Genomic DNA, 15852 nt, shown 5'->3' with positions numbered 1-15852 from the left:
TTATAAATGCATATATTTCTTCAAAAAAAAAAAGTATCTACACTAAAATCTCATTTCAAAATCAAATAAATATATCAATTCTTACAATACACAAAGATATAATATTTGAATAAATTTGACTTTATCTTAAATACAAACCATTTCAAACATAAGTTATTGTGACAAAAAATCGTCCCACTACAAAATAATGTAAAAATCAAATTTAACGAAGAACAATTATTATATAATTAAAAGGAATAAAGTATGGATAAATTAATGAAAAATGAAGGAGTTCTAATTTCTTCCTTAGAGAAATCAATAATTCACCAATTTGACGTGCAAAAGTTTTATATTTGAAATAGAGCTTATTTTTTTAGTGGTAAGTTTTTTGAATAAATGACCATTTGTACTCCATAAAAGATGAAAACGCTGACATATATACTCACACTAAATCAAAATTAAACTTGTACTCATGCAAGATGTCCTTTATGTGACAAAAGTACCCTGTCTTTGGAAGGTTAGAGTGCCACGTAGGGTACTTTTGTCACGCAGAGGACATCTTATATGGGTACAAGTTTAGTTTCGATCTAGTGTGGATACATATATCAGTGTTTTCATCTTTTATGGATACAAATGGTCATTTATTTTAAGTTTTTTTTTTGTTATTTTTAATTAAATTCATTAAATTTTGTGAATTTTTTGCTCAAACTTTTTATTGGCATTAACTTAATACCTTGTCTAAACTAACCAATTTTAGTAAGAGATTAGCTTCCACAGTTTTTGTGATCTATTAAAAAAAATAACTCTAAACTTAATTTAGACAAATGAAAAATAAAAATTTTATATGCAGTAGTGTAAAAAATAAAGATTTTATAAATTACATGCAAAATATCAAGGGCAATAAAAATATAAAAGAAAATAAAAAATAAAAACATAAAAGAAGAAAATATTATTATTATTATTATTTTATTTTTCTGGTACTATTTATTACGTTTTTATAGATAGAATTTAATTTTTTATTATATAAAAAAGGCCTTGATCTTTCTTTCTAGAATTTTTTTTATATATCAAAACTTGACTGAAAAAATAAAATAAAATCATATAAATACTCCAAGAAAAAAACTAAGATAAAGAAATTATGAAATATTTAGATTTCATTAAAATATCTAGGCATAAATAAATATTTGGTAAATATTTCATTTTAAATGATAGTTTCATTTCATATTAATATTTGGTAAGAATCCTCTCTGATAGAAGTTGGGAAGTTTCCTTCACAATCCAACCTACCAAACAGTCCCTTCCATTCCGATCCATTGATGAAATCAACTTGGCCAGACATTGGTAAGCTCCAATAATTAGGATGGTATGAGGTTATTATGAGCAAAGAATGAAAGCACTAACCTGTCTCTATTTGGAAACAATTATGCCCCAGTTACGTGCATAGTATTCAAGAATTGAATGGAACCTTAGCTTATTGCACTCTTCTTCCATATTTGCACCATCAAACACATAACTTGCCCTTGACAATTCATGCGTAGCTTTGGTGTATCTGCCTAATAACAATTAAAGCAATATACATAAATTGATGCTCTTCCAAATAATTATTAATTCAAAGTTATCAATGTCGGTTTGTTTAGATAGTTTGATTAATAATTAATTTATTAAATAACAGGTTGTGAATAGAAAATTTTGATTGCTTAAATCAATTTTAATTTAGATGAATTCTAACCCTCTATTTATAAGGGGAGAGAATCATCACTCTCTCCAATCCTCTAACCTCTATCAGTCTCTCCAACCCTTTATACTTGTACAATGAAATCAGTTTTCATTATTTTCTATATCATGCTAATTACATTTTTATTTCGTCCTACTTATAGTACTTATCAATACTTCAGATTATCCCTACAATGGCCACCATCCTATCAGCAGAAATATGGAGTACTGACAACCCAAAAAAATTTTACAATTCACGGGTTATGGCCACAAAATTTCTCTCGCCCTTGGCCACAAGATTGTTCTTTAAGCCATTCATTTGACAGAAATGTAGTAAGTTAATTATTTAAACTTTATTCATTTTCATTTATCTTGTTATTTAATAAATTAATTGTTAATCATTTTTGTGATTTATTCTTGTAGGTAAATATTTTGGGACGCCAATTAGCAATTGATTGGCCAAATCTAAATGGCCAAAAATGGAATAACAAATTTTGGGAAGCTCAATGGAAGAAGCATGGAACCTGCAGTCTTAATAACTTTAAGCAACTTCAATATTTTAGTTTAGCCATTGGTATTAAAAATAAATTGGACATCCTGCGCATGCTCGAAAATGCAGGAATAAGGCCTAATGCAACCGTAACTTATAATTATAATGATATTGTTGATGCAATTAAAGCTAAAATTGGTCCTTTTGAGCCTGAACTATACTGCGTAATGCCTCACAATAATGTTGTGTTATTGCTTGAGGTTCGGGTGTGTCGGGATGCCATGGGAGCTACATATATCTCATGTGTTAATAATAACAACTCATGCCAAGGATATCTCATTAACATACCCGAGTGAAGTTTATTTGTATCAAATTATTATTATTATTATTATTATTATTATTATTATTATTATTATTATTGTTGTTGTTGTTGTTGTGTGAAAAATAGAAATCAATTATTGATTTCTCAAAAATAAATATGCTTGTATCCAATTATTATTATTATTATTATTATTATTATTATGGAATGAAAAATAGAGATCAATTATTGATTCTCTAAATAAATATGCTTGTTGTTCTCAATTATTATTATTATTATTATTATTATTATTATTATTATTATTTGGTGTGAAAAATATGGATCAATTATTATTATAATGGAATTGAATTAAATTTGGATATATTTTAAGGTAACATCAATAAAGATTGTGAAATTACCTAATTTTTGACCGTTTACTTATCTTTCAAAAAATGAGTTTGGGTCTAACATCTAAATGGTCCATGAGCTAGTTCTTTTTTGAACAATGCTTTGTGAAAGACTAGAAGCTAACTTCAATGAACAACCAAAATATTAGATGATCTTTATTAAAAAAAACTATAAAAATAATTTGTAAAATATTTTTTTTATCCTTTTCTATGTCATCTCTTTCATGATTCCATCCACCTACCAACTACTTTAAAAATGATATATTGGTAAAATTATTAAAATGTGAATTATAATTAGGATAAAATTAGTATCACAAAATGGCTTCTAATATGACTAAATTATTTTTTATTTTGCATTATTTCATATTTTCTCTACAAAATTTCTAAATTTTTTTTTCCTTCAAATGATAAATATAAGAGTAAAAGAAAAACAAATACTCTAACAAGAAAAATAAGCTCTCCTTATTTATTTATTTATTTTTTCTAAGAAACATGAAAGCACCCTTTTGTTATATAAAAAACAAAGAATCAACACTGAAACAGGTAATTGATTTGGTTCTGAAAAACAATGGGAGCAATGAGCCCTCTCCCTCCTTACGCTCTCCTTTTCTCTTCCTAGCTCCAGGATCAACACCTGAATATTTTATTTTGATATGAGCTGGCAACTGCAAAGCAAATAAAAAGGATGATCAATTATTGGAAATCATTCAGTTCAACCAACTGATGGTTTACAAGAACATAATATACATCCATGAGAATGCCAACAGTAAAAATACATTTTGGAACATTCCAATGGCACTGCTTTCAGTGATATCATTCTTTGTAATTAGGCCTCTCGAGTCACTTTTATAGAAAATGTGAGAGAAAATTCAAATAAAGATGTAAAATTTGAATTATGTTAGTACCACAGAAGCAGGAGGAAGGGGTTGAAGGAATAGTGACCTCGAAATGTGAAAACATTATACCTAACAGGCAGTAATATCACATAGAACATGATGGATGCAGTGGAGATACATCATTTTTTTCATCCTTGGTGTAGATTCAATGTAAGTCTCTGGTTTTAGTCTCTTCTCCTTTAAATCATTGCAGTTGTAAGTGATGAAGATTTCTTGGAGGTTATAAGTCAGGACCATAAAAATGATGTTTGGGTATGTGGTTAGTTATCAATTAGGAGCATTAAATTTTAGGATCAAATATTGAGAATTTTACTTATAAATAAGTCAACTTCACTCAAGTCAAATTAGTTAAAGTTTATAAATGCTAAATATTGCTGAATTAGTTTTTAAAAATGGTATAAAGTTTTTACTTTTTCCTTCTCAATAAAATTTAATAGTTATATACAATTAAAAAGATTTTAAGTTTAACATATGTACTGAGGAACATATATAGTTTATTGGTTTAATTATAAATATATTTTCATATAGTTATCAATAAAATATTATCGCACTATTAACACAATTTATTTTTGCAATTATTATTAACTTTAAAAGCCATATATTGTTATCATAATAATGATAACATACAAACTTTACACTTCAATCATGGTCAAACTCTAAAATACTTATAAAATCAATGAAATCAATGACGAATTAGAAATCATTTTGAATGATTTTTCAAATATTCGAATGGACCTAATGCATCAAACTTAATTTTATATTACCAAATATCGTTTAATTTGCTCTAATTTTCTCCATATTATGAAAAGTTAAGCAACTTATGCTACTTTTAATAATAATTTATTGTCCGTTCAGTTTACCAACATGCTACTTTTTGTGCGAAAATTTTTTTTTTTAGTGTAATAAATAGGGTAAATTATAGTATTAACTATTAAGTATAGACTTGTTTTATTAATTATCATTCAATAGTTATAAATCTATATAAAATTATAAATTTGAAGGTGTTATAAAAGCACCCTTTTGTTAATATAACAAACAAAGAATCAACACCTGAAACAGAAAATTGAGTTGGTTCTTCTAGTGCAAGCAGCCTTAGAACCTTTCAAGGCAGCAGCCTGAGAGAAAAACAATGGGAGCAATGAGTACAAGCATAATGATTTATACAACATATCGAATTAGACACAATGAGCAATGAACACACTCAATAAAAAGACAAGCACTTACAGCCTTCTAAACAGTTTCATTGGTCATTCTTGGGGATGAGTTTCTTGAAGCCTGAGCTTCAGTTTGGAAATAGACATATTAAGTGGCTATATTAGAAGCAAAGGCCTCCCAAAATTTCGTATAGAATGTGCATTAATGACTACCTTTGCTGACAATGCCGGATTTTACAAATATGTGCAAGTTAGAGATATAACACGCATATAATCTCACATAAAAACAATAGTCACCATACAAAAGTTAAACTTTATACTTGGGATGAAGCGAGAGGAGGTCTTCTCAACACCTTTTGCAGGCTTGGAGAGCAATCAGTATGAAACTGGCTAATGAGGACCGGGACAATTTCAACTCCAAGTTGAGCAAAACAAAATAGATACTCAATCACAATGTTAATAATAAAAGAATTGTGTTTTGAACATAATAACCAAACTCCTCTCGCTAATCTTGTACAGCTGACTTTACAACAATCTCATTAATTTTTTCTCCAAACTCTGACCATTCAGCTTTGATTTTTTCCTGGTTTTCCTTTGCCAAGTCATGCTCATGTTGCAAACGTGGTACTTTCTCCTTCACATCCATTTGAGCTTTGAGTGCCTTTCCTTCCACATAAACACCTCTCTTTCTCTTTAGAGTCGTGTTCAGTTCTTTTCGAGAAGCCATGATGTTGGCATTAGTAGTTCTGATTTGCTTTTCTAGCTCCTTTTTCATTTCCTCCAAACGTGCCAACTTTTGCTGCAGCTCTTTTTCTGACGCCACCATATCATTGAACTGATTCTTGTTATTTTCAAGGTCAGATTTTAAGTTATCAGCTCTCGACAGTTCTGAAGCAGTGGACTCAATTTTCATATTTGCTTCAATGTAGCTACTACTACAATGTGCAAACACAGTTGAAGTTTCAGATATCAATGCTCTCATTGCTCCTGATAAACCATCATTAGCAGACAAACTGGAGAGATAATCTAAGCTGGTTTTCATGATGCAGCAATGTTGAGCATCCAAGAACACTGAAGCATCATTATTATTGATGGTGAAGTCTCGTACTATTATCAGTGCTTCCTTGGTCTCTTCATTTGGAGAAAATGAAATAACATCTGTGCTAGGAGACAGAGACAAATCCTGTAGTAGGGTAAGAATCACTTGAAATTGGCATAATCTTATAAATGCAAGATTACAAATTGACATGACCAGAAGCAAAAGTTTTTGTTGTATAGCCTCATGTCTTCAAAGGTGGTTCTTTTTTAAGGGTCATTATTCATTGTTACAGCTTGTCCTGCATAGCTACCTTCTTGAAGAGTAAAATTTAGATCTTCTAGCATCTTATAGATATTGGCCAACTGAACACGTGACTGATTTCCTGCTGCAAATGTATGAAATCTACCACCGATCTCAACCTGGCTCCACCCACATTCTTTAACCAGTCCTTTACCATCTATCAATTTTCTCATTGCATGCGCCTCCTTCCACTTCCCGAATGAGGTGTGCAAATTAGCCATCAATACATAATTTCCAGAGCTTCCAGGACTAAGCTCTAGTAACTTGACAGCAGCAATCTCCCCAAGCTCAACATTACCATGGATCCTACAAGCACTGAGCAAGGGAGCCCAAGCTTGCACTTGTGCTTCCAAGGGCATCCCCTGAATCGTATCTAATGCTAAGTCAAGCCGGCCAACTCAACCAAGAAGATCTACCAAGCAAGTGCAATGTTCTATCTTAGGAGTTATTCCAAAATCTTTTTGCATACTTATGAAGTACTTCAATCCATCTTCTACTAACCCTGCATGGCTACAAGCCAGCAAAACACTGGTGTAAACAATAGCATCTGGAATTATCCCTTCTGTAGTTGTCATTTTGCGAAATAGGTCAATCGCTTCTTTCCCCATCCCATGAATAGCATAGCTATTTATCATGGAAGACCAAACAGTTAAATCTTTATCTGCCACTTTTTCAAATACTTCTTGGGCTTTCTTGATGCTTCCACACTTGGAGTACAAGTGTATGAGAGATGTTTGGACTAGTAGATCGAATTCCAATCCATTTAGAGAAATATAATCTTCCATCTCTTGTGCTATGCTAATTGATCCTATATCAGCACAAGCTGATATAACAGTAGCAACGGTTGGTCCATCTGGTCTAAAATCTGTCCGTACAAGCCTTCTAAACAAATGCAATGCCTCCAATGGGTGATCCGAATGGGCATATCCTGCAATCATTGATGTCCATGAGGAAATACTCTTTTTGATAATCAAATCAAATATCCTTCTAGCAGATACAAGGTCACTGCATTTTGCATACATAGTTATTAGCAAATTTTCAATGGACTCCTCTTTATCGCATCCACATTTAAGTACAAAAGCTTGAACTGATGAAGCTAATAAGAGATCTCCTACTTGTATACAACCAGATATAAGAATTAGAAATACAATAAAATCTATGCCAGTACTTTGATGCTGCATTTGATTGAATAAATTATATGCTTCCGCAACATGGCCAACTTTCACATAACCTCCCATAATAGTTGTCCAAGAAATTATTGATTTTTCATCCATCAAATCAAAAACCTTCCTCGCTTCCTCCATTTGGCTAAAGTGAACATACATTCCCATTAACGCATTGGCCAAAGTAACTTGAGAATACACAAGTCCAAGTTTGATCAAGCAACAATGTATCGACATCCCTTGCCACCAAAAGCTAAAGGAATCTGAATCTGAATCCGAACAACCTGACAAAATTGAAACAAATGTGGGCGAACTTGGCTCAAAGCCAAGAACCCACATATCTTTCAAGAGGCTGAATGCCGCATCCATAAAAAACCCACGAGAATAAGCCGAAATCATGGAGTTCCAGGACACGACGCTTCTGTGCGCCATTCCATCAAACACGTGGCGTGCACACTCAACATAAGTGCACTTAGCATACATGCCAACAAGTGCAGTTTGAACAAATAAGTCATCTTGGAAGCCAAGTCTCAGAATATGGCCATGAATCATAGTCCCATGAATCATGGAACCCAGGTTGGCACAGGCCTTTAGGAGCAAAGGGTAAGTGAAGGTGTTCCCATCCCCACCAGTGTGTGAAACCATTGAAGTGTATATGTTTAAGGTTTCAATATAGAAGCCGTTATTGGTAGAATCTCGAATCATCAAGTTCCATAGGTAAAGGGGCTTTTTGAAGCTGCTAAGTGATGCAGAACGCATTGCCCTTTGAATAATGGACAATTATCCCATTTGTTTTCATTAAACTTTCGGATATCCAAAATTTATTATTTTCTAACACCAAGAGTCATATTTTTTAAAATATGAAACATAATTGACCATTTTAAAATGTTGGGAATAAGAAGTATGACCACAATTCAATCAATTATGTATCAAATAATTTGTTATTGTTATTATATTAAAATGTTAAAATGTTAATATAATAACGTCTTTGATTAAATTTATAAATTTATTATTGTGATAGTGATCATAATATTGAGAGATAAATCTTTTATAATTTAATCTAAATTTTTCTTGGTCATAGGATTATTAAAAAGGACATTAATAATCCGAAAAGATCAATATATATATAATGGTCTTCATTGGATGAAGATTAATAGATCTCATTTATTAAATTATATATATAGATGATGCATATAGAGATATGACCATTGAACTGACTCACTCTGAGAATTCCTAATGGTTATAATTACCGCATATTTGTCAATAGGATATTCTCAAGATGAACATAGTAATAGAGTTTCCTTTGACCTGCGACTGTCTTAGTAATTAACAATGTATTTATTATACTTTGATTCCGGACACCTAATACCCTAGGGTGCTAGTTGAATGGATATTGGGTATGATTTAAATACTTGTAGAATTAATGATTAGTCAATAAGGAATCCGTCAACTCTCGGTAAAGAGTTTGAGCTCTATGATTATAATGACTGAGATGAATAAAACCTTGGCCAAGGGGATTGAATGAATGAAGAAATGAGTTTTTAAGTGATTCACATTTCATTATAATAATGGTAACAAGTTAGAGTTTGACAATTAAACCATACTCTAAAGGTTAACCAAGAGCTGGAAAGATGGAAGGAATTATACTTTGTTCTTCTAAGATTCTTAGTAAAAATATATTACTTCAAACTATCGAGTCGTTGAGGAGTGTTGCTAGACGCCAACCTTGATTAGTAAATTTAGTATAACTAATTTACTACCCGCTTAGTATTGAACCTACGGAATCACACACTAACGAGTGTTTTAATCTTTGCTGTAGAATTATTTAATTATTAATTTGATTTGATCAAATAAATAATTATATTAATTCAAATGGAATATTATTATATTCTTTGCTAGCACCAAGAATATAATAATAGTATGATAATTGAGAATATTAAATGAGATTTGAAAATAATTAGTTATTTTATTTCTAAATTTGGACAAGATTCTAACTGATTCTGTTTTCAAATTGAGTTATGATATAATTCATAAATTTAAAGGATTCAAATTTGGAATTTCAAGATATGATTTAAATTTGAATTGAGATTCAAATTTAAAATCAGAAACAAATCTCATACTATATATATGTATGCCAAGAGTAGAGGAAAACATGAGAAACAGACGAGAATAATAAGAGTTTTATTCCTTTACCTCTACACACATAAATGTATGTGAGCCTAATTCTTGGAGAAGAATTTTATAGTGTGCAAAGAGTTGCATGAGGTTTCTTAATTTTAGATCAGATGTCCATTGATCAAGGAGTTGACAGCAAATGTTGGTCTCGATGTGAATACGCATAGCGCCTTTGTACCATCGAAGGAGAAAAAGATTTTTACTAGCGTACACAGGTATTTAGATCTGATCTATACATATATTATATTATTGGAATAAAATTTAAGTACAAAAATAGATCTTTAGGATTACTTTTTTTTCTTCCCCTGCATGTTATGAACACATGGTAATCCTTCACAAAATGTTGGAATGTAATACAAATTGACTTATCAAATCAATTTCAACTATCAACATGAATATTAAAATTAACTTTCATCTTAAAAAGTTTACATACTCTTTCTATACCCCATTTAAATACATCTTACATTTAAATTTGTATATTTACTAATTAATTAATTTCTTTGATGAAAGAAAAGAGACTTTTTTTTATAAATCCATGTACCAAACATGCTTGTTTTGATATTAATATTGTGAATTACTTTGCGCGTAATAACATCAAAGGAAGCCAATTCACTGTTGTGGTTTTCGATAAATATTAGATCACATTTGTGGCCCATTCTCATTGGACTAAATTCTGATGAAAAGGGTTCAAGTGTGAAAAGTTTCACCCAAGATTCTTTCACACCAATTTCACCCAAAATAGATATTTCAATGCAATTATTCTTAGCAAAAGAGGAAATCAGAGTAACAGATTTGTTGAGCACTACCAAACTTCTGATAGGTCTATCATCATTTTTTTGCAGCCAAACAATTGATGTGGTTTGAAACGTTTCAGTGCTGAGATTAAATGACACAAGTACTTGTTCTTCTTCGAGTCCATTAGTGGCATGCTCTCTACCCCACCAGTGACATACTCCATTCAAGTACGCTACAGAAGCATTATATATATGTTCCTTCTTAGTCATTTCAAGATCAAGTTTCTTCCAACAATTACTTTTTAGACTATAAATTTGCCAAATTGTTAGAACAGGCTCTTCTACAAAAGTTTGACCATGAACATAATATACACATTGAATCACTTTATAATCATCATTCACATTATCATAACCAAATCCATGAATACTTACTCGCCGATCAAAGCCGGGCTCATCATCAGTAATACCCGGAGGAATAATTTTATGCTGGTCGGTTTTGGGGTTCCAAAGTCCTATTTTTACATCAAGACCATCTTCTTCATAGTGACATATGATACCATTAACACAGTCTAAAACTCTATAAAAACCATTTTCTTCCAATAGACTTGGCAAAACTAACGTAACTATGTTTTCGTACCTTTCTCCAGAAAGCAAATGCACATCATTTTCATAGACGTCTCCATCACTTCTTTCGTTATAAAAATATCTCCATAGAAGGAGAGACGATGAGTGAGTAGTTGTAGATTTTAAATTCTCGTAGTACATGCTCTTAAAATTAGAATTCTCAAATAAATTTAGCCAAGACTTATGCACACAACTAAATCGCTTCAAAGACTTAACAGGTAATTTTGCTAGAATTTCTAATACAACATCCTTAGAAATATGATCGCTATGGGTTGCCATTTCCGCTGAAGATGAAGATAGAACAATAGAGGATAGAATTTTATGTTTGTAGTGTGCCTCGTAAGATGTAATAAAAAATAAATTAGATTCCAACATACAAGTTTAGAAAAATTTTAATGGTATTACATTTTTGTCGTTCTATTTGTTTCTTTCCTAATCAAGATCTTCAATATATAGCACTAAACATCAAACCAATCAAATTGATTGATTGGGAATATATATATCACAAACCTAAATAGAATAAAAGGAAAGCCGATCTAAATTGTGAACACTTGAATTGCATTTGCAATTACAAACATAAATGTATAATTATTACTCATTAAACTTAGTTTATTCTTAAATAATACTATATTCTACTAGTTTAAAAAAAATAAACAACCTAAGTTAAAAATAATTACTTGTCATTAATATTTTTTTATACAAAATAGAAAAGTAAATGAATTTTAAAATAGATCTAAAGTTATTGTTATTTGTGCTATGTTGTTGGGCAAATAAAATAAAAAAGAATTTTGGAGGTTAAATCAAAATGATGTAATTCAAAAAATAGTAATATTAAGAAGATAATAAAAAATTAGACCTAAAAATAATTTCATATCATTAATATTTTTCCTGTACAAAATAGTAAAGTAAATAAATCTTAAAAGAGATCTCAATTTATCATTATTTGTGCTACGTTGCTTGGCAACTAAAATGAAAAAGAATTTTGGAGGTTAACTCAAAATGATATGATTCGAAAAAATAGTAATGTTAGAAAGATCATAAAAAATCAGTTTAAACTTGTTTTATTTAACATTCATTAATAGTTTTACAATTTTGAATAATAAAAAAATATAAAAGTAAATATTTATCATTTTGCTCTACTACCAGAAGATTTCAGAGAGGAATCAAAACGAGAGAATACAAGATGAGAAAATGTCATATCCAACTCAAAACTTTAAGCTTCAAGTTAATATGTCTCTCATCTTATATACTCTTCACTTATTCATATTTTTTTTTTATGTAGGACTAATTCCTTATACTTCTCACACTTGCAACCCTAACAATAATTTAATGATAAAATAATTAAAAAAATTAGATGTTGAAAGATATATCATTATCCAATTTTTAAAGATGCAGAGAAATATTGAATCAAAGATGTTGAAAGTGGACGGACAAGGAAAGTGAAGAAAAGAGAAGACTATGCTATTTGAACTATAACTTTAACGGTATAGTCTTTCTTTCTCATTTAAAAATCTCGGGTTATTCGAATCTCATTCCTAACTTTGAAAAAAAAAAGGAGGCGAAGAAAAATTTTTAAAGAATAAACTTAATTATACAATAAGGACATACATTTAAAGAATAACTTAAGTGATCCTAAATATTAATTTTGGTTAAATTTAAAAAATTCAAATTAATAGTATAGTTAATTAGTGACTAAATAAAAAAATTGATATGTCATAGAAGATAAATTACGTATTAATTGATTAGAAATTATCTCTTTTTTTTTAAATACTAGTGTATAGATCTGTGTGTTATACGAGCATGAAAAGAAATTCATAATACATAAATATATTTTATAGTATAACTTTTTGTCATATATAACTAATTAAATTGATGATATATGAATAAAATTAAATAGTTAACTACCATAATATAATTTATGAGCATGCATTACCCAAATTTTTTTACTATTCAATATTTAGAATTGTATTTGTCAAGTAATTTAAAATAATATTTAATTATTTTATATTTAATATATTGTAATTAAAAATAACATATTAATATGAATTTTTAGTATAATAAAATTTACAACATAATAATTAGTCTTAATGAATTAAAAAGATTTATATTTTTATGTATTTATATGTTTTATATTTAGTTTAAAAAAATAAAGTGTTGCATTTTTATTTTAAAGTGTTCTATATTAAAAAATATTTATTTATATTTTAATATTTTCTATATTTATTAAAATTCCTCAACATTCTTCTTTTATAGCTTCTTTTTTATTTTCATTTATATTATGAAATCCAATGAATCATAAGAGTAGCATATTTAATGCATATAGAGTTAGTTGAGCTTATTTTAAAAACATCTTTTATATAAAATTATATGTTCGAATTAAAATCTAAAATAAAAGAAATTAGCATTAAATTCCTTCTTGAACATGTAATAACAAGCTAAGCACTCATCTAAAATTTTTACTGAAAAATAAGGGATACCCTTATTATACTTTTATTTCTAAAAATAGCACATACAAAAAAAATAAGAAGAAAGCTAAAAATAATATAAAGATTTTTAAGTTACAAATACAACAAACAAATTAAATAAAAGCAGGTGCTAGCTAGCTGTTCAATAACTAAGTCATCTTGGAAGCCAAGTCTCAGAATATGGCCATGAATCATAGTCCCATGAATATTGACTAATGGAACCAAGGTTGGCACAGGCCTTTAGGAGTAAAGGGTGAGTGAAGGTGTTCCCATGGCCACCAGTGTGTGAAATCATGGAAGAAGTGTATATGTTTAAGGTTTCAGTAAAGAAGTCGTTATTGGTAGAATCTCGAATCATGAGTTTCATCTTGAACGCACTGCCATTTGAATAATGAAACATTATCTGATTTGTTTTCATTAATACTTCAGATATCCAAAATTGATTCTTGTGATATAATTTATTATTTTCTAACACTAAGAGTCTTATTTTTTAAAATATGAAACATAATTGACTATTTTAAAATATTAGAATGTAAATAATAATAATAATTTATTTTAATATAAATGAATAATTTTAAAAATATATTTAAAATAATATTTATAATCTTCTTTTAAAATTTAGTTTATAAAATCTTATTTTAAACTTTTAGCAATTACTTTCTAAATTATGATCTTTTTATTATTCTATTTTTAACTTCAATATTTGATTCTCACTTATTTTCATATTTATAAAAATAACTCTTTATTTTTATAAAATGTCCATTTTATCTCTATACTTTATTTATTATCCAAAATACCTCAAAACTTATACAATTGTAAATTATACCTCGATTTTTATATACAAATACAATATTACCCTTCAAAAATAAATTGTAATTACTAATCTTTCTTTTATACCAAAACCAAAACTCTTAACTTTTTTCTTTCAAAATATTACTTATGCTTTAATCTGTTCTCAAATTTTTCGGTTATCGAGTTTTTACGGTTTTTAGTTTAATCTTTCAACCACCAATCTCATCAATTTTCTCAAAATACTATATCATAACAGTCCCAAAATCATTAAAATAACTACAGTTGAGCTGTTCTTTATAACCAAATCAATAAATCACAAACAACAACAATAATTCAACATAAACTTATTCAAACTCAAACAATAATCAATCAAACTAACATTCACTTATCAAATTCACATTTAATTATTATAAAATTACTAAATCCTACCTCCGCAAAGAAATCATAACAATAGAAACTCCGGAAAAATTTTTCGACCAAGTTATTAAAGAAGAAAATGTCAGAAATCGTCTATATATCCTAAAATTTCATTTGGCCGAACTTAAGAAGAAAAAGGGCTACACCATCATCAATTTTTACCAGACAAAAATAATGCTGACATATAAAAAAAAATACGAATATTTTTATTAAATTAAATTTTTTATTGAAGTTATAGATCTCAAAAAATTAGAGCTTTTTCAAAAAATTAAAGTCGAAAGCTCAGAAATTTTTATGATTTCTCTCTCTTTCTCCCACGGTCTCTCTTTCTTTATTTTCTTTCTACTCTACTTAGTGAGTATATATATATATATATATATATATATATATAAAAGCAAGCGTCGGTCTTTTTTTATTTTTTTACGAATAAAATAATGTGTCTTTCTCATAAGACTGAAATCGGTAAAAAAAATAATCAAATCGCACCATCTTTATAATAAGTAAATGCCTCCTTTTCTCCCGAAGTTGTCGGAATTATTCGTAATATCAAAACCCGATGTCTTACCGCTTGGCGACGCCCCATTTTTTTTATTCGACATTCATAAACACTATATAGGTGGCTATTATACAAGATGAACCGTGGAACCTTTCTCGAGTTATAAGGATTGATTTTATTAATAAAATATTATTATTAAAGTTATATATATATATTAAATCACATATATTTATTTATTAGACTAAATATATGAGCTACTAATATATTTAATATTTGAAACGATTATTTTATTTTTTTTAAATTATAAAATTAAATTTTTTATTTTTTTAAATAATAATTAATTTATTAATTAATTAGTTACTAATTATTCGAAGTTTATAATTTTTAGCGTTATATTTTACAACAAAACATAATTAATTAATTTATTAATATATTAAACATAACATATGTTAAAGTTAATTTTGTTCAATTTTTTATTTAGAATCTATACTGTTTTACATAAAAGATTATTTTATACAATTTGACAATATCACTTATTTCATTCTTAAAGCATTGTAATTCTCTTTTGTTTTTTAAAATACGGTAATATTAGAATAAAAAAAATAGTCAGAATTTTCAATATTTATTAATTATCACACTAATTAATAAATATTAAACAAAATAAATTATGAGTATTTTTATCTAATTTTTTTAATTATCAAACATTTTGT

General features: G+C 28.5%; 4 protein-coding genes and 1 pseudogene across 4 annotated transcripts in view; 2 read left to right on the top strand and 3 right to left on the bottom strand.

Moving 5' to 3' along the window:
* Positions 1–15852, top strand: part of LOC148566303 (uncharacterized) — a 40306-nt gene that overhangs the window by 7736 nt on the left and 16718 nt on the right. The window lies entirely within an intron of this gene.
* Positions 1767–2667, top strand: LOC107641446 (ribonuclease MC-like). Its single transcript, XM_021103143.2, has 2 exons — positions 1767–2025; positions 2116–2667. The coding sequence occupies exons 1-2, from the start codon at positions 1792–1794 to the stop codon at positions 2536–2538; spliced, it is 657 nt and encodes a 218-aa protein (XP_020958802.1). The 5' UTR covers positions 1767–1791; the 3' UTR covers positions 2539–2667.
* LOC107641445 (uncharacterized) lies at positions 5032–6186 on the bottom strand. The gene has a single exon (XM_088488545.1). The coding sequence runs from the start codon at positions 6184–6186 to the stop codon at positions 5443–5445; it is 744 nt and encodes a 247-aa protein (XP_088344671.1). The 3' UTR covers positions 5032–5442.
* Positions 6675–8198, bottom strand: LOC148566305 (pentatricopeptide repeat-containing protein At2g34400-like). The gene is made up of 2 exons (XM_088488544.1): positions 7445–8198; positions 6675–7204 (listed from the first exon to the last, which is right to left on the bottom strand). Exons 1-2 carry the CDS (start codon positions 8196–8198, stop codon positions 6675–6677), a joined length of 1284 nt encoding a protein of 427 aa, XP_088344670.1.
* On the bottom strand, positions 10102–11251 carry LOC107624726 (F-box/kelch-repeat protein At3g06240-like; annotated as a pseudogene).

Source organism: Arachis ipaensis, chromosome B5 (genome assembly GCF_059453495.1).
Source record: "Arachis ipaensis isolate K30076 ecotype BB chromosome B5, ASM5945349v1, whole genome shotgun sequence".
Lineage (NCBI taxonomy): Eukaryota > Viridiplantae > Streptophyta > Magnoliopsida > Fabales > Fabaceae > Arachis > Arachis ipaensis.
The sequence above is the reverse complement of the archived record's forward strand: the minus strand, read 5'-3'. Positions and strand labels throughout refer to the sequence as shown.